The following is a 27,006-nucleotide window of genomic DNA, read 5'->3' as shown; positions in this document are numbered from 1 at the left end:
ATATCCTGAAAATACCCATAATACTTTCCTTTTATTCCTCTACATACAGCTGACTACTGAGTCCAGTAGTTTTTGTGCCCTGGTATCTGTTGTATCTTTCTGATATTCTTCATCTGACCCCTGCTGCCTGAATTCAGATCTTCATTATTTCTTGTAAAGGCTGTTGCAGAAGCCTTGGAACTATTTCATTTTCTACGTCAGGCTCCTTTGTCCTTTTCTCTGTTCTTCAAGAGCAGGCTATTTTTGCTGAAATGATATTTAAATAGAATTTCTAAGTTTTTAAACTGAGAAATGGCTTGGGAACTATTATGGATTTATAGAAGACCACCTAAAAAGAGTTGGTGGAGGAAAAGTGGATTAAGTGGATAATACTCGTTCAAGTTTTTGCATTTGATGAATGAAACATTGAAATTTGAATAAATTTTCCTTCTGGTGATCTCTCCTTTCAGGAGGAAGTGTTGGTACTCAGTTGAGACACCATATGGACTCCCTACTTTATTGGCATTACCACCTGGACCTTCATATGGTCTTAACACTGGATAATTCTGTCCAGAGTTTAGGCAAACTCCTCTTACCTTGCTGCTGGTGGCACAGCCAGCAACCGTGCAAGCTTTCAGCTGGTATGAATATTCCATAAAAGGTTGAATTCCTTTCGTATCAGAGAAGCTCAACGATGTTCCTCGAAAACGTTCAATTCCATCTCGGAGAAGAATGTAGTAAATAATAGGACCTAAAAGAGGCAGAGAAAGGCCTGAATTTGAGTGTCAGACTCTTTTAACTGTTTGCAAACAGATCAGATGGCTTAGAGTTCCGAAGAAATGGGATAATATAGCATTATTTAATTTTAAATTGTTATTATTTTGCTATGTTCAAGCAGTTCTTAATTACACTCACTCTTATGGAGGAGGTGGATTCTTGACATAAATAATCAGTCAGTTGTTTCTTTCCCCTCACTATCAAACATTTACTTTCAAAACTATTCTGCCTTCCCATAACATGCTTTGCTTATTTGAAAGCAGCTCAGATATATGTTGGGATTCAAGGAAAATAATTTTTGGCTGAAAATCTGTGAGGGCTATTTCACAAAATGAATGACTGGTTGACACATACCTGAAGTTTCCTTTATCAGCAAATACTTTTTAGTGGTCAGATGCATGCCAATTAAACGTAGACTACACTAATTTCAATTTCCTTATGGATTTACGGGATTATGCTATTTGAATTTTAAAAATAGCTTAATACCATTTGATTGTATAGGCTTCTTCCAGTTGAGCACTATTGCATCATCAAGATGATCCATTTTGGTCCACCTGGGGGGGCTCACTCCCCCAGGCACATCTTCTTTTGTTGTGGCCCTAACAGCCTTGCTGAATCCTCGCCCATAGCTATTCCACGCAGAAATCCTATACTCGTATGTCATGTAGGGTTCCAGGTTCACATCTGGAAAGACAGAAAATCGGACAGCGGGGTTCTTAAAATTTTTATTTTCTTACCATCATATCGAAAATAAATATCAAAACCTTAAACATTTAAAAATAAATGCTCAGGGGCTTCCCTGGTGGCGCAGTGGTTGAGAATCTGCCTGCCAATGCAGGGGACACGGGTTCGAGCCCTGGTCTGGGAAGATCCCACATGCCGCGGAGCGACTAGGCCCGTGAGCCACAATTGCTGAGCCTGCGCGTCTGGAGCCTGTGCTCCGCGACAAGAGAGGCCACGATAGTGAGAGGCCCGTGCACCGCGATGAAGAGTGGCCCCCACTCGCCACAACTAGAGAAAGCCCTCGCACAGAAACGAAGACCCAACACGGCCAAAAATAAAAATAAATAAATAAATTAATTAATTAAAAATAAATAAATAAATAAATGCTCAATGCACTAATCCTTTTGTATGTAAATAAAGCTCTAAGATCTTTACTTTCTGAGTCATAAAAAATATTACAAGTGCTTATTAGATGCAGAGATATGAAATTGCACAGAACGGAATTCACCTATTTGAATAGAGAAATATGGATACATTAAAGAAATGATTGAAAAATAAAAGCGCTAGACTAATGTACGTTAGATGTTAATGCTTCTCAAGTTCATGATCTCTTTACTTCTGTATGAGGCAGGTTTGGCAAGATTCTTTTATAGTTTTATTATTATAAATTTTACCAATTATTACATTGTCAATATTACTTAAATTATTACATGAATTATAATGTAGTTGTTATGAGATACAGGACTTGGAACTTAGCTTATCATAGTACAATTTTAATGAATAAAAATGAATTCACACTCCACTATATGTACCATGTATAGTGCACTATATATACTTCCTTCATCTTCTACCAAACCAGAACTGAAACCAAAACCAAAAACAACCAATCTAATTAAAACAACAAAACCAACCTGCTGAGATTTTTGGCCTAGCAAAACTTTTATTAGATAATCATCCACGTGATTCAACGGTGTCCCAAACAACTTAGTTCAGTTTTGAGCTTTAATAACTTCGAAAGTACAAATGCTACAAATTTACCAAAACATTCCTTGAAAGTTTAATTATTTAAATCTGCTTTCCGCTTATTTAATTCTGTGAATTTTGAAGATCTACATATGTATTTTTGTGTGGCAGTTTCCGGATGATCACCAGACAGGGGGATCAGAAGAGGTCCTCCTTGACTGTCTGGCCGCCTGCTCTATCTCCATTGGATGCAGCATTAATTCTCGTTCCATCCACTTGGGTTATTTGACCACATTCTCCTTACATGCAACTCATTACAATAAAGCCTGCCCTGCCTCTTTTATAGAATTAGTATGAAAATAAAATGCAATAAGTTATGCTGCAGAACTTCATAAAATGTAAATTGCTATACAAATGTATTTCCGTCTTCATTTTTTCCAGTAAGAGGGTATTTGCTGCTCTGTACCTGTGATGACCACCAGTGGGTCCCCAGATCCCCCTTCTGTCCTGGTCAGAGACCTCTTGGCCAGAGTCTACATTTCCCAGTTTTCTTTGCAGTCTGGTGTAGTCACACGACTGATCTCAACAACGGAAGGAGTGTGGAAGTGACATGGGTAATTTGTGCATCACTTTCTGAAGAGGAAATCACTTGCCTTCTGTTAGCATTCTTACCCCTTCTGATGGGCTGGAACTAAGGGTGTTGTGACAACTCAGGCTGTACCACTTGGAAGCATGAGGAGGAATCCAGATCCTGAATGACCTTGTGGGGCTGAGCTGCCCAGACGGTCCGTCCACTCACCCACAGATGGTAACTATATTTTTGAACCTCTTGCTATAGCAGATTAAACTATTCACTGCGAATAACTGTTATTGTGTAGCCTTCAAGCCCATGTTGCCATTTCTAATTTCAGCTGTGGCAACTGTCCACATTTTATTCCCGTTCTTTCCTCCACTGTATTTCATTCTTCTCCTTTTTGACTCGAGATCAAGTCTTAGCCTTACTTCTATATTTTCCTGTGAGGCCTGGTCTTTCAAAGATGTTCCCAGCCCATAAAAGCATTCTTTTTGCTTTACACATAAGGAATCACTTGTTGAAATTTTACCTTTCCTCAATCATCTCTCTCATTTCTCAGAGCTCTTTTTTTCTTTGCCAGAATTTCCAACTATTCTTCTTCTTTTATTTTTAACTTGTTATCTCAAAATCATCTTACATGTTAACATGGGGCTAATATTCTGCTAAATGAGGGTGTTGGGTTTTGGGGCAGTACGTTTGCTCAATATTTACTTGTTAATTGCTGAAAGGTCCCATACATATTTGTCTCCAATCATTTTTTTAGCTAACAGAGCAATCCTTCCAAAAATGTGTATATAATTGTGTCATTCCATTGTTTAAAAAGCTTCACTAACTATCCACTCATTGCGGTGTAAAGGTAAACTCTTTAGTGTGGCCTAAAAGGGCTTCATAGTCTTACCCCCACTCTTTGGCCTCCTCTCCATCACTTTCTCTGTCTTATATGTGCTACATCCGTATGAAGATACTTGTTTTTCAGACCTGCTGGGCTTCCTCCTGCTTCCTGCACTTTGCATGTGCTGCTCTCTCTGCCTGGCCTACCTCCCCTTAAACTGATAGGCTCTAACTTGTCCTTCAGTTCTTTCTTTGGGCACAGTATCCTTCTTGAAGTCTTTCCAGTCTGGGTTAGGTGTCCTTGCAATACTCTTCCAAAGCATCCTATGCTTACCTCTATCATAGAACTTACCTGTACATCGTTTCTCATATTAGAGGTAATAATGTATTAATTTCCCTATCTCTTCATATTAGCTTCAAATCCTGATGGAATTTCCTACTAGTTTTCAAGTTATTGGTCCTCATATACTGACTGGTTATTAGTAAGGATTTAATAAATATTTTTGATAAATAAATGATTGTAAGAACAAATGAATTTTGGTCAGCACTGGTGGTTGTAGCTTTTAATTGTCAATTTCTAAAAATGGTTGGCTTTTCGTCTAAGTTGGTCTCAGTGGAATTTGTTTGAGCATCATTTGAGCGCTTAATTTTTTTCATGAAAAGTAAAATTTTGTTATTTTTCATATTCAATTTATAGTGTTCTCTGGTAGGCAAACTGATCTGAAATATGGATGTTAAAAGCCCCTGCAATATTATATTAGTAGGTGGAAACAGCTATTCTCTTCTGGAGAGGTCTACTGCAAATATGTCTTAAAAACCCTTCAAAATCTGGACGTTGATTACCAAGGGCAGATAAAAACAGATAACTGTCTTAGAAGAAAACAAAGTAATTTTTAAATGAGGGTTCATGACTTAAATCTATAACTGGGAGTGGGAAGAGATTAGTGGTCCAACTGTTTTCTATCCGGAGGCTTTTCCTACCTAAAGACATTCCAATAAATATTTTTTGGTTTGCTTACAGTGTGCTAAATCTAAAAATAAGGTAAAATTAAACAGGGATGTTCTATGCACGTGGATACTTCAATCTGGTAGGAGAGACGAGACAAGTGTCCCGATACCTATGACACATACGTGGTAGAAGTGGAGAATGGCATGACCGTGTGTCACAGGAGCACAGAGGAGAGAGGGGGCTGGCCTTGGGAAGCCTAAACTGAGAACGTGAATTCTGACCTTGGCCTTGAGTGTGATGGTTAAGAAGAACATTTCAGGTGGAAGGAACTGCTTGAGGGAGGTTTGGAGCACTCCGAAAGGACCCCTATACCATGTGGTGTCCACTACATCTGCAGCTCCTAAAGGTGACATGATTTGAACCTGACTATTACCACAACAAGTTACTTTTACAGATCTGACCCTCAGTTTCCTCATCTGTGAAATGAGCATACGTACCTGATTGCTTTATGGGTAAATTAAGATAAGGTTTAAAAATGTTTAGCACAAAGGGGGAGTGGCAGAGGGAGGGACTGGGAGTTTGGCTTTAGCAGATTGAAACCATTATATATAGGATGGATAAGCAACAAGGTCCTACTGTATAGCACAGGGAACTATATCCAATTGCCTGTGATAAACCATAATGGAAAAGAATATTAAGAAATGGATGTATAGATGTATAACTGAATCACTTTTCTGTAAGCAGAAATTAACACAACATTGTAAATCAACTGTACTTAAAAAAAAAAAAAAAACTGTCTAGCACAGCACTGGGACTAAGTAATACTCAGTAAACTTTATCTCTATTCCTTTCTTCCCTTCCTAATCTACTCCTTCTCATCCCAGTATCCTGCTTTACTGTTTTCCTTCTCAAGGTTTGCCATTATCACCCACCATTGGCTGGGTAAGGCAGAATGATGAGTCATGATGGAATACAGTGGTTTTATTGTTTATTTGACCTCAGCTGGCTTGAATTATGTCACTTAAATGTATTCCATTTGACTAAACAATAGGTGTGTGTACACACACAGTTACCCACGCACATCTAAGTTTTCAAAGAACAGAAACTTAAGCAGGGACTTAAGTAAATGAATGAATAACAAAAATTTAATAGATGGCAGAACTATTTTGGAGATGATCCTAAAATTTACAGCGTCTTTCACCTGACTCAGCCAAGCCTAAGAATCACTATTTTGGACTAATGCAGTAGGGCTAAGATGGGGCTTGGAAATTACTATTTTCAATAACCACGAAGGTTCTTGTTCCCAAGATGATGGCCATCTTGGGGAAACACCAGGCTGCAGGAGAGCACAGTCTCTGGCCCCAGACCCAAGATCAGGAAAGGGATACTGATGTCACTGAGCAGTCTGTCTCCTCCTTGGAATGATGCTGCCAGGTCTTAGTGAGCAGACGGGTTTCTACCTCTTTTCTGCTTGGAAGAATAACAACATTCATTCATGGCACTTATTGAAAGCCTGCGTTCCAACTTTTGAGAAAGAAAGTCAGGCTCATTGCAAATTAACTGGATATACCATAAAAGGTCACGTAACTAATTTATTTCCCTGTTCTTCATTCTCTACAGGCTTACTTTAAAATAGAGTACATCCTTGTTAAAATTTCGACTCTGAAAAACTTTAAACTACTAACTTTGACCAGATCCAGATTGTGCCTTTAACTACCTGGTAACTATCTGGCTCATAAGTATGATGGAATTAATTGATATGAGGTGAAGGAGGGAGTTGAGGTCAGAGTGAGGGAAATCTGCGTTTTCAGCAGCTTTTCGCCCCCCCTTCTAAGCCACGGGCAGGTGGCTCCCTTTCTGTTACCTGTGAAGGAGAGTGTGCTTACACTTCCCATATGAACAGGTTCTTCAGCAGATGAGCACATTTCTTCCACTGATTCCTTCCCGATGGAATTGTGAGATCCTCTTATCACAGTACAAATGTGGCTGGTAAAGTTGAAGTCACACCTGCCACAGTGCGCTGTGGCTTCCATAGACACCGGGCAGACGGTCCTGCAGACTTTGGTTTCCTAAGTCAAGCGGTAGAGGTGGGGGGGGGGGAAGGGAATTGAAAACGTTCATTTAGACATGTGTGGCGTAGGTTTTTACAACTCTCAAATGAAATTTTCTTGTGCTTAGTTCATGAATGAACACCTCAAAATTCATAAAAAGAAATGAGGGCAGTCTGTATACTAGAAAGAGCAGTTACTTTGAAATGACACAGATCTGGATTCAAAATCCAGTTTTGCAACTTCTTGGTGTTGTGACCTTGAACGAGTCTCTTATCCGCTCAAAGCTTCAGCTTCTTACATGAAAGAATGGAAATTCAATTTACTATGCAGGTTTGTTTGAATGACTCAAATGAGATAACGTAAATGCCTTACACTTAATAGATATGCTATAAATAATAACAGGAGTCGTTATTTTATTATTGTTACTTTGACACTTTCCTAATGGAGTTTTAGACAAAATAAGGAATGTGAAATTTGAGAATCTGCACTTCTTGTGCTCTTGGGAGATTTGGACTAATAAGAAGTATTCTGCATCCAAGTTTTAGAAAATTTAAATATTTCATGAACTGTCATTATAATCATTATTATTTATATTTATAAACTTTTTCTCTGGTGAATCTCTGGACATTTTATAGCTATTGATAAGTACTAGTAGGCTCTAATCTCAGAAAATGAAATACTTCACCATCCCAAATTACAGGAGATATAAATAAGGCAATATTCTTATAAGGCAAAGCTCTACTTCATCTTCCCTTTATATAGGTAGCATAACTTATTTAAAATCATTTTTGTTATTTAAAAGTGATCTACATTCAATCTGTCTCTTTACCTAAAATAAGTTAAATTATTTTCCCAACGATCATCAAAGTAAAGCTGCTTCAGAAAAATATAGTTGGATTTCCATTTAAATATGGTGAATCGAACATGTGCATTTATCTTCATTTCCTCTTAAAGCCCAACCAAATGACAATAAAGAAATATGGAAAGTCCAAGGAAACAGGAAGGGAAGTAGCACACGTTTTTGGAAGCTGGGAAGTGGATGGATGTGGCAGAGACAAGGCTATGTGCCCAGGAGTGCCCATTTTTGTCTTTTCTCCCCTGGAACACTAGAGTTTCAAGTCCGGCTACAATAGGAAGAGTCATGTGACTAGAAATGTCTGTGTGACTGTGTACAGAAGAGATGCATTCTGCATCCAGGGAAGACACATACATGTGCAATCATCCACTCTCTCCCTTTTTCCACTGTGAAGCCCCACGAGATGGAAGCGACTTGGGTTCCTGAGATGTTGCATGGAGGAGATCTGCCAGTCTCACACAGGACTGTCACATGAAAGGTTTAAAAAAATTCATTCTGTTGACCCATTCCATACATGAGTATGTCTGTTTTTACCTCAGCATAGTCCAGTGTATTCTAGCAAAAACACAAATTAGTACTTTGAAGTTGTCTTAACAACAATAACAAAACCCTGAAGTATGTAGCATTGGCTTAGGGTTAAGCAGGCCGTGGCAAAGAAATACGTACTGGGCTTTGGGAAGCTGAGGAGGTCTGTTGTGCTATGGCTAAATATTCTGCAAACTCTGCCCTGGGATAACTGTCAAAGCAAGCCAAGTGTTCCTGAGCTCACCACTCTGGGGAAGACGTCATAGCTTAGAACATGAGCAGTATGTGTGCTGTTAGAGCTGCATTTGGCCAAGTATTAGAAAAATGAGAAAAACTTAGAAAATAATTGGTGAAACTAAAAAAAAAAAAAAAAAAAATAGAGATGGTCCACTGGAAGATATAAGCCAGGAGCCAGAGTGGGAAAGCCAAACGCAATTCTCCATATTGCATAGTGAGAACCCCAGCCTTCTTTGCTACTGGATACTCCATATGGCAGCCAGGCATGTATGCCATCCCGATGTAGGATGGAGTATTAAGGATACTTCTTTAAGTATTAAAATAGTACCAGTCTTAAACAATAATGGAAGAGAATATGTAAAAGAATATACATATATATATAACTGAATCACTTTGCTGTACAGCAGAAATTAATACATTGTAAATCAACTATACTTCAATAAAATAAATTTAAAAAACTAAAATTTTATAGGCAAAAAATAGTACCAAACAAATGAGACAATTCAAAGAATAAAGCAAACAATTAAAAAAAGCAACAATGGAATGAATATTTCCAGAATGATTAAAAAAAAGACGTTCCATGAATGAAACAAGAGTAGGATGACATAAGTAATAATCAGCAAACAAGAAAGAGCACTTAAAAACTAAAAAATAATACGATAGCTAAAAAAACCCTACAACAAATCAATAGAAAGGTGGAAAGATATAGTTAAGGCAATATCTCATCACATTGAAAAAGATGAGGAGTTAATCAATAGGCAAGAAACAAGAAGAAAAAATTAAAATATCAGTTTAGGAAGTCCAACACCCAAGTGATCAGTGAAAACAGACAAAAGAAGGGGCAAATTATCAAAGAAATAATAAAATAACAGTCCCTGGAATTGAAGGCCATAGACCGCACCCTGAAAAAGTCCACAAAAAGTATATCATTATGAATATTAATAATAATGATGATAATAACATCTACATAGAGGCACATTGCCATGAAATTTTAGAAAAGCAGAATAAAGAGAATGTCTTAAAAACTGTCATAGGAAAAATGACATGGTTACCTACAAAGAAACAGGAATCAGAATAGCAATGAAAATTTTAAAATGCAGAAATGCCTTCAAAATCCTGTGTAGAAATAATTTTTGACCTTGAATTGTATATCTAGCTAAGCTATCAATCCAATGGGAAATAGAATTACAATAATTTCAGACATCAAGCTCTCAAAACATTTACCTTTCATGCACCTATATCAAGGGAGATAATTTTTCAAAAGAAGGTGGCAAAAAGGGACACCTGGGGTTCGAACACAGGAAGACCAACACAGAGGAGGAGTGAAAGGAATTCCCAAACTGACAGCTTAGGGAAGATGGGCTGGGACAGCTGTGCAGAAATCCCACAGTGATCCAGTCCAGATTGGAGCAGCAATAGGAAGACTCCAGGAAAGAGGTCTTCAGGAAACAAAATGGGATCTATGGATTGAACTTTACCTATAACACACTGCTTGATTCAACATTCAGAAAATCTCCTAATCATAATCATTTAAATATGAATTTTAAATACAACTGTTAATTGGTCTTCATAGAGCCAATTCAAGCCAACTTAAAAGATCATGGTTATATCCTGAACTTCCTCCTTAAATAATGGAAGCTGTCTCTTCTTGACCAAAATGAGATGCCTGGGAATCAAATGTGAGGTGGGCAATAATGAAACACACAGTTGTGAGTGATGATGTCATTTCTGAAACTAACAGGTTTTCTATCTTCATTCTTCAAATATGAGTGCCCCTTTAAGGAGAGTTTTTTATATAGATGCTTCCTAACTCGTTATTTTAAAGGCACGTTCTTGCAACATCACCAGCTCTTTAAGACCAAAAAATACTAAGTATTTAAGAAAAATGTCCTAGTCAAAACTTCTGAAAACACTGGCCTGGAATAAATTTTGGAACATAGTGTTGGATAGATTTCTTTCATAGAACTGACTACAGTTGTGTTCAAATCAGATCGATTCTTAAAAAGTTTTGTAGACAACACCTTACTATTTTTGTTGGGTGTTTTGTGTGGTTATTCACTTCATGAAGTACCTGCTCTCTTCAACAATTGTATGTGTTATCTGTTTTTTCCTTTCTTTTTTTTAATTTTAATTTTATTGGAGTATGGTTGATTTACAATGTTGTGTTAGTTTCAGGTGTACAGCAAAGTGATTCGGTTATACATATCTTAATATTCGTTGCCACAAATCGCTTGCTGGGGCCTTAAAAATCTCAAGACTTATGGACCATTCGACAGACCATGACATCCATACAATGATTGTGTAGTTGCCTCACTCAGCAAGAGCTCTTCTATTGTCTGTGACCAAAGCACCGATTTTTAGCCATCTCTTAGTGACAAATTACTACCAAACATCGTAGGGTGTTTGTTTTTTAAATGCCCATAATCCTTTCCTTAAACTGGTAGGTTTCTAGAGCGCTGGGTCAAGTTTAATGCTAACAAACACGGCATGGCTGTATGCGGAGCATCTCAACGTACACACATAAATGATGCACCCACAGGCCTATTCATTTCTGTGGTTGGCTGGCTTTTGCTGATCTTGCACTGTCTTAAGGAATATGATAGAAACACAGTGAAGTGAATCTGCTGTATGTAAGTTCTCTATGAAAGGAAAGTGATGGCCTATGGTTGGGGGGCTAGAGAAAAGAAGCTGAATTTCCCTTCATCTCCCTCCACAGCAACATGCCGGCTCAGACTTTCTGTCTGCACTAATCTGAAGTGCTGGTAAAGCTTCCTGAGAACAGCTAATCATTATTAATTCCTTTAGAATTCATTGCAATAACATCAATCATAGCGAACTCATTTGGTATTAATATGGATGTAATGTGAAAATGAATAATGTACACAGGAGTTTTTATATTCCTATTTTAGAAAAATAGTTATGAACAATGTATTTCTCTTTCCATTGTCAAATCAGCCCGAGAGGTTTCCTATCAATTACCTTCATCATCATTCCAGTTGAAATCTTGTCAGAGCAAACATATTTCAAAGGATTATATCCAACTCCATTACAGCATTTCTGGCTCTTTGGAATAAGTTCAGTCTCACAGCATTTTACTGGCACTGGGTCATTCTTTTTAACATGTGCTTTAGACTCTCCACTGGAAGCTGAGCAGCATATGGTATCTGACATATTCATATAATCCTGCCCACAACAGAACATCCCTGCAACAATAAAATGTTATATATGAACATGAAATAAAAAAAGAGAAGAAAACTGAGGCTGCTATAAAGTTTGGTATAAAAATGTCAGACTCAGGCAGTTCCTGAAGCGGTACGATAGCTCAGGTAGCATTTCCCTACCAAGGTGATTTAAATGTACAGTGAGAGGTCCTTCTGACCAAGAGCAGTAGACACTAATTAGGTAAAGAACACACAAGAGGAAGTGTTCTAAAATCATTCAGCAGGGGGCCAAATTTCTCCTAAGCGCCATAAAAAATGATCTGATTTCTGTCATGAGAACTGCCTGCCCATTTTGTAATGATAACATCTTGTTGCAGAAGAAGGGGTAGTTAAACCACAGGAACTCAGAAGAAATCTTTAGAAATTCACAAGGGAGAAGAGGTCACCCAAGCACTCTGGGATAAGAGGCTAGACAGTGGAGAGGTAGCACCATCCTAGAACTGGAGACTTTGCGCAAGCATCTTGTAAGTTTCTGCCTGCCTTTGTCTAAGATACAGATATTTGATTCTTGTGAATCCAGCAGCAACTGTAACCATTCTTTGGTCATGAGATAGATTTGTATTCAAAACCAGCTGAGTGCACTCACTGATCAGGTGAACCATTTGGCCACCATTCTTCGAGCTGCCCTAGACCCATCACTGGACGTGGCTAAGAGGTTGGGGTGGTGGCCAAAAGACCTTGCAGGGAGGATCATTGATCTCCACTTCTCGATGAAAGACAGGTGTGCCTGAGATACCAAACAGCCTCCTTTCTCCCACCCGATTCAGTGTAACTGCTTGTGTTCACATCATTTAGATCTTGCCATAGAAGAGACACAGCAGAAATATAGACGTAAAAGGCTGAATAAATAAACAATGTACTAGAGTCAGATTAAGCTAGAAATTAAGATGCCTATACCCCATGTCACAGGGCTATCAGAATAGAATTTATATCCAGTTATATAGCAGCGCAATGTGATGAATGATTTATTTTCATTAGAATTTTGTTTATTTATTATTAGTCCCGACTGATAACGTAAAGAACCTCAACTGCAAAGGGCCCTGGGGTCCCGAATTGCTCAATCTGGTCCTGTACAAAGACCTACATTATGAAAGACACTCCTAATAATAGACCAATGAGTTTTAAGTGCTTTCCAGTTTATAAAAAAAATCATTGAAAGTAGACACTGACTTGCCACATGCCTTAAGAAAGATGTTTATCCACACATGACTCCAAAGAACACTCTCATTGATCTTTCAACTTTAAAAACATCTCTCTCAATATTAAAAATTTTGTATTTATGATTAATGATATACATTGATCATAATTGCATTTCGACATCATGTTTAAAGGTGATAACTGTTCAAAGTAATTGGCTTAAAAGTAAACTGTTTTCTTCGGTGCTTTATTAATAATTTTAGTTGTATTCACATTTCCAGGGGAAGTTCTTTCAAATAGGTACACACAGCAGGGCTATCATTGTAGTCTGAGTCTTGATTATGACGGGTAAAATTCACACACTGTCTCACACACACACACACACACACACACACACACACACACACACTAAAAAGAAAAATCCACAGCTTCAAGTTTTATATCGTTTGGGCATTTTTTTTTCTGCTGCTTTCTGATCAGACATTTAAATACAACCTTGGATTCTTTGCTGTCATTTTTTTTTTTTTCTCCAGCAGTTTTCTTAAAATAATTCATGTTTCTATTTTAAAGAGCAATCAAAATCTGAAAACTGGCCCTTTAGGGAGCAGAATACATTCTCCACCTCTACTCCCAAATTACTTTACGGTCTCACCATGCTTTAAGTATAAAATCAAAATGCAGACATTGACCTAATTCCAAACTCCTAATCAGCCATCTGATCGCTCTGAGGGACTTTTGACAGGTCAACTAAAATTTTGATAATGAACTGTTTTTACACTAGAAAAAAAGGATGCTTTCTTTCACAAAGAGCTTCATCTTTGTTTCACCGAATTAAAATTTAAAGCCAAGATTTCACTCACATAACAAGAAGTGACTCCCTCTCTAGTTTCTTTGGTAAACCATTACTTCTTTAATTATTATCAACCTTGTTCCAGTGTGATAAATTGCTAATTACTTAATACCCTAATCAGCGTTCATTCTTTGCACAGATAAACTGTGACAGTGCCATTAATTTAAATAGTAATTTCACTTAATGGCCAGAACGGCACACCAGATTTTTATGCAGCATTTTCTGAAGACTGCATCCATCACTGCAATATTCTGACATAAAGATGTCTGACGTGCACTAACTCACTTAGGGAGAGCAGATGTTGCCGAGCAGAGCTTGGTAGTAATTCCCATAGTGCATCACTTCAGCATGAATGAGCTGCAAATTCAGAGACAGACAATCTTCTGAAACTGCATTGCAATAACTTTTGACCCTACCTAATTTATCACATGGAGCACTTGACTTTTGAACTTTGACACACAGAAATCACAGTTTTAAATATGCCCAAAGAAAACCAAAATGGGTCATGTATTATTGATGGATTGATCTACACTTCCAGAGGCTCTTCATTAAATTTGTACAAAGGTGGAGATTCTCTTTGAACAAGATGCAGATGTTATTAAAGGGGTAGTGTATGCACTGAACTATTAGATATTGATTTCTGAGATCAAACAGCCTATATTGTCTTTCCAAACAGTGCATATATCCAATGGATAGCTTCCGTTGCATTGGATACAACTGAGAAAAGAGTGAAGGAAAGAATTTTTTTACTCATAATATTATGAATACTTCCAATATGTTACTAACACTTAATTAATGTCCATGGCTGAAAGGAGAGCATTTATAAACATACAGTCCTGATGAATTTCTAAATTGCTAATTCTGTAAAACAAGTGTGCCATTTTCCTAAGAGTTATCCAAGAATTATCATGCTTTTGAGTTAAAAATAGTACAGTCATAAAAAACAGAGTCTAGAATATGGCAGATCATTGTGGAACTCTGGGATTGACCATGGGGACCACATTTTAAGCCAAGGAATTATACTTCAGGCCTGGAAGAATGTAAAAAAAAACAGGTTTGTGATTAGTCATTCTCAGGACAAACATAAAGTTGATGGCAGAGCATGAAAGAAAAGAAATGCATCTTGTCTTCACTAGCAGCTGGCTCTATGGCTACCACCACAAAACTGAGACAGGGTAGGGTAAAAATGTTCCCCAGATCATTGCAATGTATTTTATAGCATTTATACATTACACATTTCAAAAGGTCATTATGTCATATGGAAATCTTCCTGGGAAATCTTTCAATACACATCTTACACAATGGATTTCTATGATGTATTTTCCTCTCTGCAAAGTCCCCAGATTCCATCTTATGTAAAAGGGGTAGTCATTCATTTGACTGATGTCAGAGTCTAGGACATGGAAAGTCAGTAATTTATTCTAGAACAGTTTCAACCCAGAGTTTCATATCCAAGGTTGCATGGAGAACACAGATAATAGAAATAAAGCAATATGTTCCAAACGTATGTCATGATTAGCTCCTCATGGCTAACAGAAAATCCTGTCCTCTTTGCCTGATAGAGAGGCTTTAAGTTTCATCTTTTAATATGAAGGGGTATAATCAAGTCCAATCTAAGATTGATGGCACAAATGATAAAACCATATAAGCAAACACTACGAATAAAAAGAGTAATAAAGAGGTTTAAAATATATTCAAAGAAAATGGTTAAGAATACATATCCACTGAAATGACGAGCATGACTTTCATCCCGAGGTACCTGTATAACACTCCTACACAACTCATCTGCCCAGAGAGAGCACTAAAAACATAAATGCTACTCCAGCACTTCTGTTCCAACAGCATCTGTTAATTCACTCCATTTATAAAATACATATTGACAAAGACAACTGAACTGGGACCAGGGAGATTTGATTTGGTGTGAGAAAGTCAATTCAATGTGATTTTGTTAAAGGGCTCCTGCAGGCAAATAAAAGAGTTTAAGTAATAAAGTACATAAAGAGATGTTTTACGGGCCAGCCCGGTGTCGTGGCAGGCACACAATGCCAGGCAGGGAGAGAGGCCAGGCTTAGGAACAATATTATGAGATCCAAACCCTCAAGCAGCAGGTATGGTGTTGCTAGGTCGAGGAAAGAAAGGGCCATATGGATATTCTGGAAGGTCACTAAGGTCACAATCATTAGGGGGCAACAGGAGGGAGAGGCAACAGGGAGAGGAAAAAGACATGTGGAACGTGTCTGCTTTCAGTGAAACCTGCAGGGAGGTCAAGAGACTAAAAAGAGATTTTTTTTTTCCTTTTTAAAAGGCTCATTCTTTCAGTCCGCCATGATTACCAGAGTTGGTGGAACTGTTGAAGGTCAGGGGAAACTCTGGAGCTAATTTTGATTCACAGGAATTGAGGGATGGCACAGTTTGCTTAGGAAATAGTTGGCTAGCATGTATATCATATTGAAGTACACCAGTGATTCTGAAATTTGGGCCCATGGACGGACTTCAAGGGCGTATGAAATGGCAAAAAAATTTTTGTGTGTATCCTACATATTATTATTTGAAGTGAGGGTTTGTAACTTTCAAAAGATTCTACCAGGAGTGTACGACCTCCAAAAGATTAAGAGCCTTTGTCCTAGAGGACAGTGACCTCTATTCCGTTTCTTAGAACAGGCACTTCTGGCAAGTGTTTTAACTGACCTATCTTTCCTTCTCCTTCACATCCACTCTGCCACCCAAATCTAATTTATCTCCTTAAATCACCGTTCTCATCATCGCATTGACTATTCCCTGAGTACCAAATAATGTTCAAATCCTTTCGGCTTCTCGGCTTTATCTCCCTCTATTTCCTTACACACGGCATCTTCCTCCAATCAACCCAACTCACTCCTACCTAGACATGCTTTGCAGGCTGCTAATTTCACACTTCAGCTCAAACCATGCCCTTTAGCTGAAACGTCCTTCTTCCATCCACGTGTCTCAAAATCCTACTCGTTGTTTGCGGTTCCGATCAGCGGTTTAGCTTTCTTCATCATCTTGGCTGGAGTGATCACTCAGTCTTAAGATTATGCTTGTATTCATCCCTCTCTTATGCCTGTGTTTAACCTTACAGGCACTTTTCTCCTTGATTAATTGCAAGTCCTTAAGGATAAAAATGGAATCTTAGCCATTTTTACACTCACAAAGCACTAAGAATGATATTTCGAATATAGTCACTACATGGTACATGTTTATTGAATGAAGGAATATGGCAATTGACTTAAAAAAAGCAACAGATGAGCAACAATGATAAAATGAGACAGCTTACTTCTGTTTTCAAACTCTGACTCATTACGGTATTTGGGGGGGGCCGCACTTTTGCATCCCCACTACTCCATGACCATGGTTCTGTCTTTAATGGACCTGTTTTTAGCTAACACATCTAAAGGAGAAAGAGGTACACAACTGGTTAGTCATAGTACAGGATAACTAACTAACGGCCATGAATTTCTAGCAGACCTGATCACTAAGCCTTAAAGCAGTGGGTCTCAAAGTTTGGTGCCAGGATCCTTTTAAACTTTCACAAATAATTGAGGACCCCAAATAGCTTTTGTTTATATGGGTAAGATTTGTTGATATTTACTAGGTTAGAGTCTAAAACTGAAATGTTTGAAATAGATATTCATTAATTCATTTAAAATAATGATAAATATACAACATGCTAACATAGATATTTATGAAAAAATAAACATATTTCCAAACTGAGAAAAATTAGTGAGAAGAATGACATTGTTTATATTTTTGCAAGCCCCTTTAATGTCTAGCTTAATAAAAGTAACTGAATTCTCCTATCTGCTTCTGCATTCAACTATTGCAATATCATGGATGCAACCTAAATGCCCATCAACAGATGAATGGATAAAGAAAATGTGGTAGATATACAATGGAATACTACACAGCCATAAAAAAGAACGAAAATTTTGCCATTTGCGGCAACACAGATGGACTTGGAGGGCATTATGTTAAGCTAAATAAATCAGACAGAGAAAGACAAATATTGTATGTTATCATTTATATGTGGAATCTAAAAAAATACAACAAACTTGTGAATATACAACAAGAAAGAAGCAGACTCACAGATATAGAGAACAAATTAGTGATTACCAGTGGGGAAAGGGAAGGGAGGAGGAGCGAGGTAGGGGTAGGGGATTAAGAGGTACAAACTACTATATATAAAATAAATAAGCTACAAGGATAGATTTTACAGCACAGGTAATATAGCCAATATTTTATAATAACTATAAATGGAATACAACCTGTAAAAATTGTGAATCGTGATATTGTACACCTATAACTTATATAATATTGTACATCAAATATACTTCAATTAAAAAAAAAATCTGTTGCAATATTACATGTCATGTAACCTCTGGAAAACTCCACTGTATACTTAAGAGAGAATGACAGTGAAAAAGGCGTATAATAGTTTAGTATTATTGTGAAAATAGTTTTGATGTCACAGACACCACCAGAGGTCTTAGAGACCCTCAGAAATCCCCAAGCCATACTTTAAAAGTCACTGCCTTAGAGCTTAGCACACATACACAGCACCTTTTCTTCTAACTTGGGCACACTTGTGATGTGTAGTCAATGTCTCATTTTTTTCTGGTCATCAGAAAATGTTGGCAACTTGGTAGTTATACTGGGCCTGTTCATCAGACTTGATAAACGTTGCTATGGTTTGGGTTGGAGAGTATCCAATGCTTGTTCAGGTATCAGAATGCTCAGGAAGGTTAACAGCATGGACTTTATGAATGGAGTTAGAAACTCTTCTTAGTCACAGTGGCAAGAAATTCATGGGCAGATCTCCCAGACTCCCTTGCATTTAGGTATTGATAGATAGCTGAGTTCCAGTCAATAAAGTGTTAATAAAACTATTTGCTATTTCTAGACCTGGCCAAAAAAACAAAACAAAACAAAACCACACCTGTTATTTCATACTCTTTTCTTCTTCTGACTGCAGACAACTCCCAGGTGACCCGAGAAGCTACCTGTTGAAAATGACAGCACTTCCTACAGCCAGAATGACTGTGGGAAAGAGATCTTACCCTGAAGATATGTTCATACCACAATACTATTATATGGGAAAGAAATGAACCTCTATTATCTTTGAGCCTTTATATATTTTGAGGTTCATTTACAGTAACAGTGCTACCTGAAGTAAAACAGCCACTTACTAGATGTGTGATCTGGAAAAAGTTTTTAACTTCTGTACTTCTGTTTCCTCATCTGTAAAATGGAGATAATAATAGTACCTACCTCATAGGGTTGCTGTGAGGTTTAAATGTGTTAATGTGTGTGAAGCACACAGAACTCAGCTTGGCAAATAGTGAACATGGAATGTTGCCTACGTTTTGTTGTTGTAATTTGTCTCCTGCTCCTTGTATACATCTTCTAGCCAATAAGCAGTGTCCAGGAAACACTGAGCTGGATTTCTTGACTGGACTTTAGTTATCTTTAGAATACTAACCTTTTACGTCTACAATCCATAGGGGATATTCCTGAAATGACTTATGTGACTATACCAGACACTTGTGTATTATATGATTTAATACATCATTCATCTTTAAGAAGATCTTGGGAGGTTGGTTTTTGCTGTTTGTTTTTATTTTTTTTGGTCTTACCTGGCAAACTCAACTTTCTTGTTACCTTATAGTACAGATCCAGGTGCCCTGTGCCATTTCTTGGAGATAATCCTTAAATTCCTTAGGTCAATGAAAATGTCATAATTGAAATCTCATTCTGTTGTATATAGGACCACTAGCCACTCTTACTATTTTCTGGACAGCTGATGGAGATCAACATAATGACATGGGACTATCAACCACTTTGATAGTATATACATTAAAATCTTCCTTTAAATATGTCCTACTGGGTTGGATTAAAAAATGCATAAGATGGATACATTGTGGATCCAGAGAGGTGATTTATAGCTTCACAGAATAGTAAATGCCTTGGAAATACACTTGATGGTCGTACAAAGATAAAATAAGAAACTAGAAATCAGGTATTTTTTTTGACTCAAAGGAGATGAATTTTTGTCACACTGGGAGGATTGAAATTTAGTTATGGATAACTTAATTTGGCATTTCTTACTTATTTAAGGGCATTCAAAATACTGAGAGTCTAGTATCCTTATTAAGGCATAAGATTCTGGTACACCCAGGATTGATACTTTTAATATGTTTTGATTATTTAGTTTCATTATTGAAGTGCTCTTCTTAATAGTTTTCATCAGAACTTACTTCATTTTATTATTCTATTTTTGACCATGCTGTGTGTCTTGTGGGATCTTAGTTCCCCGACCAGGGATTGAACCCGTGCCCTCGGCAGTGAAAGCACGGAGTCCTAACCACTGGACCTCCAGGGAATTCTCCATCAGAATTTTACGCAGAAGAGAATGTGTACAAGAACATGGTATTTAACAATAACACTATAATAATTTAAATAATTGTTACTTGTATTATGGATAACTATTTGATGGCTTTTAAAAAGAGAAGAAATTAAAGAAAGACAGCAGAGAGTTCATGGTTCATCTCCATCAAGATATTATGATGTCCTGAAGTCTTAACTTGGAGGGACTGGAATTCCAATGAATACTAGTTGCAGGGGTAGATTTATCTTGAAGCTCAGGAAAATTGATCTTCAAGGCCTTTTGCTTGCATGAGCCCCTTCCAAGGCAAGCATGGATATATTTTTATAAAATTTGTGACTGTATAATATTTAACTACAATTTGTTATGGCCACTATCTCTTGCCCTTTTAACTTGTCCTCTGTCATACATGTCCTCATACTGATTGAGATTAGGGTAACCATGGACATTTATGAACTCAAACTAAGGGGAAGTTGAGTCTGGGGAATATTTAGTTTGGGTTCAGTAGCTAAATTTATATGATTTCAGCCATTTTCATAAAAAAGTTGTTATGGCTTAAATATGTCATTTTCACTGCAATTTGGAAAGATAAGGAATGTGAGAAATTACAGACTCTTAATTTGTATGCATATAAAGGGAAGGTTTAAAGAAAAAGATCAGATAGAAAAATTAATATAATATGAAATAAAAGCTGTAAAAATGAAAAATGAAATCAACTGAAATATTCTGACATCAAGAAGAGGATTGTAACAAAATAAATTTCAAATCATACTCAAAGTAGGAAACTATTAAAAGAAAATGATGGATCTAGGATTGAAGCAATGCATAAAAAATATGATTACTTTGATAATATAAATTATGAAAAGAAGTAACTCATATTGGAAAAATCTAAACTTCTTACTGATTTGTAGATAAAATAGTGGCATCTATGATAAAATACAACTTAAATTCAGTCATACAATAAGGATATCCATGAAAACTGGTAATGATGCTGTCAATTCAACAAATATTTAAGACAAGTCACTGCAAATCACCTTAAGACAAGAAAACTTAAAATGCCCTAAAATCTTAAAAAACCCTTTGTAGATATTTCTCCAAATTTGAAAATAATCTACATTTCCATAATATTACAATAATGAGTTGTGAAGCTTTAAGTCACTTTTCTAAACTTTAAATAATTAAAAAAAAATTTTTGATTAACTATGTGACAGGAAAGAATGAATTATCTTTCTATTCTCTCTACAGATAATTATAGTACAAAGCCATGGCTGTATGAAGAGGTGACCAAGGGTGTCAGTTAAACATGTCAGGGAAAAAAATTTAGAAGGATGTCAGAAGTTATATAATCCAAATATACTATTTTTATGTTAGTGGAATCTGCCAGGTTTATCTTTTTACATGTATAATTCTTGTCATTTATTTTCCCCTTATAAAAAATATTTATATTTTATCTTGTCTTCATCATTTGGTTTTATTTTCTTAAAAAGCATCTCCCAAATTTTATAAAATTTGGCACCCCCAAATCTAGATCTGACTAACTGTGTAATCTTGAGCATGAGTCTAATCTCTGTGCCTCAGCTTCCTCATTTTAAACATGTGAATAATAATAGTACCTATTTTGTACAGATTAATTGAGGGAATAATGTATAAAACATTTGGCATAGTACCTCCTAGATAGTAAGTACTCATTTAATGATAATGATTGCTATTAATATTAATGCTAATTTAATAGCTATAGAAAAATAAAGGAGTAAAAGAATTATGGCACAACATCATCAATAATAATTTGTATACTCTCAGTATTGCTATGAATTATTTTCTTGGTCCAGAACCAATGCATTCATGTGTTTGTGTGTTTGTTTGTTTTTTGGTAGACATGACACTTTTCAAGAGGAAACAGTTTTGGTCTGCTTTTATGAAACGCATCACATGCACATAAAAAATGTGAGATTACATTTTTCTTTGTTAGACAATGTGTAGCTATTTGTCACAGTAGATGTAATTAACGTGAGCTGTCATTACTTATGTGTTTTATATCTAGGGCAAATTTCTCAACCTCTCTGTTTCTGAGATTCTCCCTCTACTGAAAGGTAGATGAGGCTCCCTTACCTGGAAGGCGACTGTACACCACACCCTGTTCCTCTCCCCCGCAGCACTCGAAATCTTTGCTCACAATCTGTCCACCACAGCACTGCTGGCCATGGCCATCATGGAGCCTCCCAGCACAGCAAATCTGGTTTCCGGAGGTGGAGTATGGCAGTCTGCCACAGCAGGAGTTGCCGAGGCCAGTGGAAACCCGGTTGTGCTGTTCATCTGGACAGCATACTTCACCTGTCAATTTAGGACAATAACCGTCATTGCATGAGTTAAAAAAATATGCTTTGACTCACGACTAAATTTTAGCACAATGATCTTGCAGATGCCAACTGGTTGACAGGGTATCGTCATACTGGAGTTGCAAAATCTCAATACCACTTCAAAATGTTTGCATTGAAGTTGTATAAACACGTGTATAAACACGTGTCTATGTCAACTTAGAGGCAACGCTATGTTGCCTATTTTCTCTCTGACCCCTGATACATGAGCACATGAGGTCTGGTGACATGGATTAAGTGACATTACAAAAAAAGTTTGTCTACAAATACTTTTCTATCTATTTAGTATATATATATATATATATATATATATACATTTTTTTTTTTTTTTGGAAAGTGGGATGGACTCAGAAATCAATTCTTGATAAATCTGTATTGCTTTTGATTATAATTTCTTTAACCAAACTACATTTATTTAACCAAACAAAAGATTTTCAATGGAAAGCTTAATTAAATGAAAGGAGGTAAATATACTATATTCAAATCTGCATACTAGTATTTTGCTGAGCTATGGCAGACACTGCATTTCACTGATGTAGTTCCACCCACATTTCCCCTTAATATGATATTCTGAGAAACTTGAGACAAGAATAGAATAATCTTTTGCCTTAGTGCCTTGGGATCAAAGGGTTCAAATATTCTAAATATCAGTAGTCTTTTTTTTTTTTTTTGTATGAAGCGGCTTCTAAAAGACAAAAAAAAATTTAAATTGCTTTTCTTAAGGATATCTTAGAAAGGACTAATAAGAACTTGGAAGATGTAAAAATCAAACTTCATCTTTCCTCTCTATCTCATGACCAACCCCTTCCTAGCCCCTGGAACCTTGACCTTCTCCTCCCATTGCCTTACTACTCTTCTTCTTCTTACACCTTCAAGAGACCCTCTTCTATTTCCTCCACTGCCCCTTCTTAAACATATCTTTCTCCCTGGACACTATCCCTTCATTAAATCTTATGAAGTATGTGAATATGATGGCCAACCTGGCAGGTTTTATAGCTTTAAACCACTGTCTAGATAAGATTTACATAATCTAGTTAATGACTTGCCAAACCTTCTTAAGAAAAGGCACAAGTTCCCTGAAGAATTTAGGATTGTCTCAGGGATTTATAGTCATGGACTCCCTGATCTCTGTCAATTAGCTCATCTTCTTGTGAAGATAGGATATGCCAAAACTTGGTTAGTGAAAGCCAGATGAACTGCTAACCAAAATGATATTTAAAATATGGGACAATATTTAACTATAGATAGATATAGAAAGAGTACAAAAGTAGGGCAAGAACTCTTAGCAGTTATCCCTGAGGTCTTTCTTATCCAAAATTCATTGGTCAAAAACCCAGCCCACTAGGTGAAATGGACAAATTACTACAACCTACCAAGACTAAATCATGAAGACATAGAAAATCTGAATAGACCTATGACTAGTAACAGAATTGAATCACTAATCAAAACCTCCTAGCAAAGAAAAGTCCTGGACCAGACGGCTTCACTGGTGAATTCTACCAAAAATTTAAAGAAAAGTTAACATCAATCCTCCTCAAATTCTTTCAAACAACTGAAGAGGAAGAAATACTTCTTAACTCAATATATGAGGCCAGAATTAGCCTGATAACAAAACCAGACACATCAAGGAAAGAAAACAGACCAATATCCCTTATAAATATTGATGCAAAAATTCTCAACAAAATACTAACAAACTGAATTCAATTCATTAGCACATTAAAAGGATTATACAGCATAACCAAGTGGGATTTATTCCTGGAATGCAAGGATAATTCAACATACAAAAATCAATCAATGTAATACACCACATTAACAGAATGAATGAAGGAAAACACATGGTTGTCTCAACCAGTGCAGAAAAAGCATTTGACAAAATTCAACACTTTTCTATTATAAAAACATTTAACAAACTGGAAGTAGAAGAAAATACCTCAACATAATAAAGAGCATATGAGAAAAACCCACAACTAACATTATACTCAATGTTATACTCAAGAAAGCTCTTTTTCTAAGATCAGGAAGAAGACAAAAATGCTGATTTTAACCACTTCTACTCAACATAATATTGAAAGTATAACCAGAGCAATTTGGCAAGAAGAAGAAATAAAAGGCATCCATATTGAAAAGGAAGTAGTAAAATTATCTCTGTTCACAGACAATATAACCTCATGTGTATAAAACCCTAAAGATTCCACACCCAAAACCCCGTTTGAACTAATAAGAGAATTCAGCAGAGTTGCAGGATATAAAATCAACATACAAAAATCACTTGTGTTTTAATACACTATAAAAAACAAAAATGAAAAGTCAGAAAAGGAAATTTAAAAAACAATTCCACTTACAATAGTGTAAAAATACTTAAGAATAAACTTAATCAAGGAGGTGAAGAAAATGTACAGTGAAGACTACAAACTGCTGAAAGAAATTAAAGAAGAGTCAAATAAATAGAAGGGCATTCCATATTCAAGGATTAGAAGACTTAATATTGTTAAGATGTCAATACTACTCAGCAGCTTGAAGCAGGATTTCAGTTTCTGGCCAGAGACTGAGGTTGGTCAACAGCAGTGAGAGCACTGAATCCTAGCCACTAGACCAGTGGCCAGTGGCAAGGCCCTGGCCCGTCAGCTGTGTCAAAATGAATTTCCACATAGAGACGGAAAGTAGTGAAGCAAGTAAAGGCTTTATTAGGAGGAAAAAGAGTACAGTACGTGTGGATAGACACATGGGAGGGCTCAGAGAGAGACAGAGTCTCGTCCTCGTGGTAGTTGGAATCACTTTTATGGGGCATTTCTTCCGGGTTTCCTTTGGCCACTCATCTTGCTTTGCCTGGTTCTGAGTCCATATATGGTTTATCTCAGGGTCCTCCCACGTGTGCGTGAACATCTCTTAGCCCAGATGGATTCTAGTGAAGAGGCCTATGGGTAGTTGACATCACTTACTATGGGGTGGCTCCCCGTCCTGCTTTGACCTCCAAGGAGCCTTTCTGCACATGTGTAGTTGGGGAGGTCTCCTTGACTTCAAGAATGAGGAATATGTGGTCTTTTATATCTTTTCTGGGTGGGGCCCAGCCTTCTCCATCCTGCTTTTATGGAGTTTCTGCTATTATGGAGTTTCTGTCCACAGGGGAGAAACTGTTCAGCCTGGGGCCCATCTATCTCCTGCCTCATAGAGATTCAATGCAATTGCTATCAAAATCCCAACAATACTTCTTGCAGAAACAGAAAAATCCATCCTAATATTCAAATGGAATCTCCAGGTACCTCAACTAGCAAAACAATCTCAAAAAAGAACAAAGTTGGAGGTCTCACACTTCCTGATTTCAAAACTTATTATATGGACTTATATATACCACCAAATGTAAAATAGATAGCTAGTGAGAAGCAGCTGCATAGCACAGGGAAATCAGCTCAGTACTTTGTGACCACCTAGAGGGGTGGGATAGGGAGGGTGGGAAGGAGATGCAAGAGGGAGGAGATATGGGGATATAGGTATATGTATAGCTGATTCACTTTGTTATAAAGCAGAAACTAACACACCATTGTAAAGCAATTATACTCCAATAAAGATGTTAAAAAAAGAAAAACTTATTATAAAGCTGCAGGAATCAAAACAGTGTGATCCTATTACGAAGACAGACATATAGACCAATGGAATAGAACAGAGAGCTCAGAAATAAAACCTCGGGTGTATAATCAAATGATTTTCAACAAGGATGTCAAGACCATTCAGTAAGGAAAGGACCAAATTTGTTGGAAAAACTGGATATCCTAATGGAAAGAATGAAGTTGAACCCATACCTTATACCATATACAAAAATTAAATAAAAATGGATCCAAGACCTAAATGTAAAAGCTGAAACTATAAATTTTTTAGAAGAAAACATAGGAGAAAAGTTTAATTACATTGGTTTTGGCAATGATTTCTTGGATATGACACCAGAAGCACAGGCAACAATAAGAAAAACAGATGATTTGGACTTTATCAAAATTAAAATGTGTTATGAATCTAAAGACACTATCAACTGATTAAAACTGTGACCCACAGGAGAAAATATTTGCAAATCACATATTTAAAAATGGATTAATATCCAGACTATATAAAGAACTTCTACAACTCAATAACAGAAACACAAACAATCCAATTAAAAAATGGGCAAAGGATACATATAAGCATTTCTCTAAAGAAGATGACCAATGAGCACAAATAAACTCAATATTATTAATTATTAGGGAAATGTGTATCAAAACCACAATGAGATACCACTTCACACCCAGTTATGATTATTATAAAAAACAAAACAAAAACAGAAAATAACAAGAGTTAGCAAGAAAGTGGAGAAATTCGAACCCTGTGCATTGCTGTTGGTGCAGCTGCTGTGGAAAACACTATGGCAGTTCCTCAAAAAATTAAACATAGAATTACCATATGATATAGGAATTCCACTTCTGGGTATATAGCCAAAAAATTTGAAAGCAAGGACTCGAACAGATAATTGTACACCAATGTTTATAGCAGCCTTATTCACAATAGCCAAAAGGTGGAAACAACCCAAATATCC

At 36.8% G+C, this 27,006-nt stretch overlaps 1 protein-coding gene across 1 annotated transcript in view; it reads right to left on the bottom strand.

Annotated features, from left to right (window-relative positions):
* The window catches only part of USH2A (usherin), a 795,295-nt gene that overhangs the window by 176,756 nt on the left and 591,533 nt on the right, over positions 1-27,006 (bottom strand). Inside the window, exons 49-53 of the mRNA XM_068538548.1 lie at positions 22,183-22,404; positions 11,445-11,668; positions 6,661-6,865; positions 1,243-1,440; positions 576-730 (exon numbers count right to left, since the gene is read on the bottom strand). Coding sequence (XP_068394649.1) covers positions 576-730; positions 1,243-1,440; positions 6,661-6,865; positions 11,445-11,668; positions 22,183-22,404 — 1,004 coding nt within the window. The remainder of the gene's footprint in view (positions 1-575; positions 731-1,242; positions 1,441-6,660; positions 6,866-11,444; positions 11,669-22,182; positions 22,405-27,006) is intronic.

Source organism: Eschrichtius robustus, chromosome 3 (genome assembly GCF_028021215.1).
Source record: "Eschrichtius robustus isolate mEscRob2 chromosome 3, mEscRob2.pri, whole genome shotgun sequence".
Taxonomy (NCBI): Eukaryota; Metazoa; Chordata; class Mammalia; order Artiodactyla; family Eschrichtiidae; genus Eschrichtius; species Eschrichtius robustus.
This window is presented reverse-complemented; position numbering and strand designations above follow the sequence as displayed.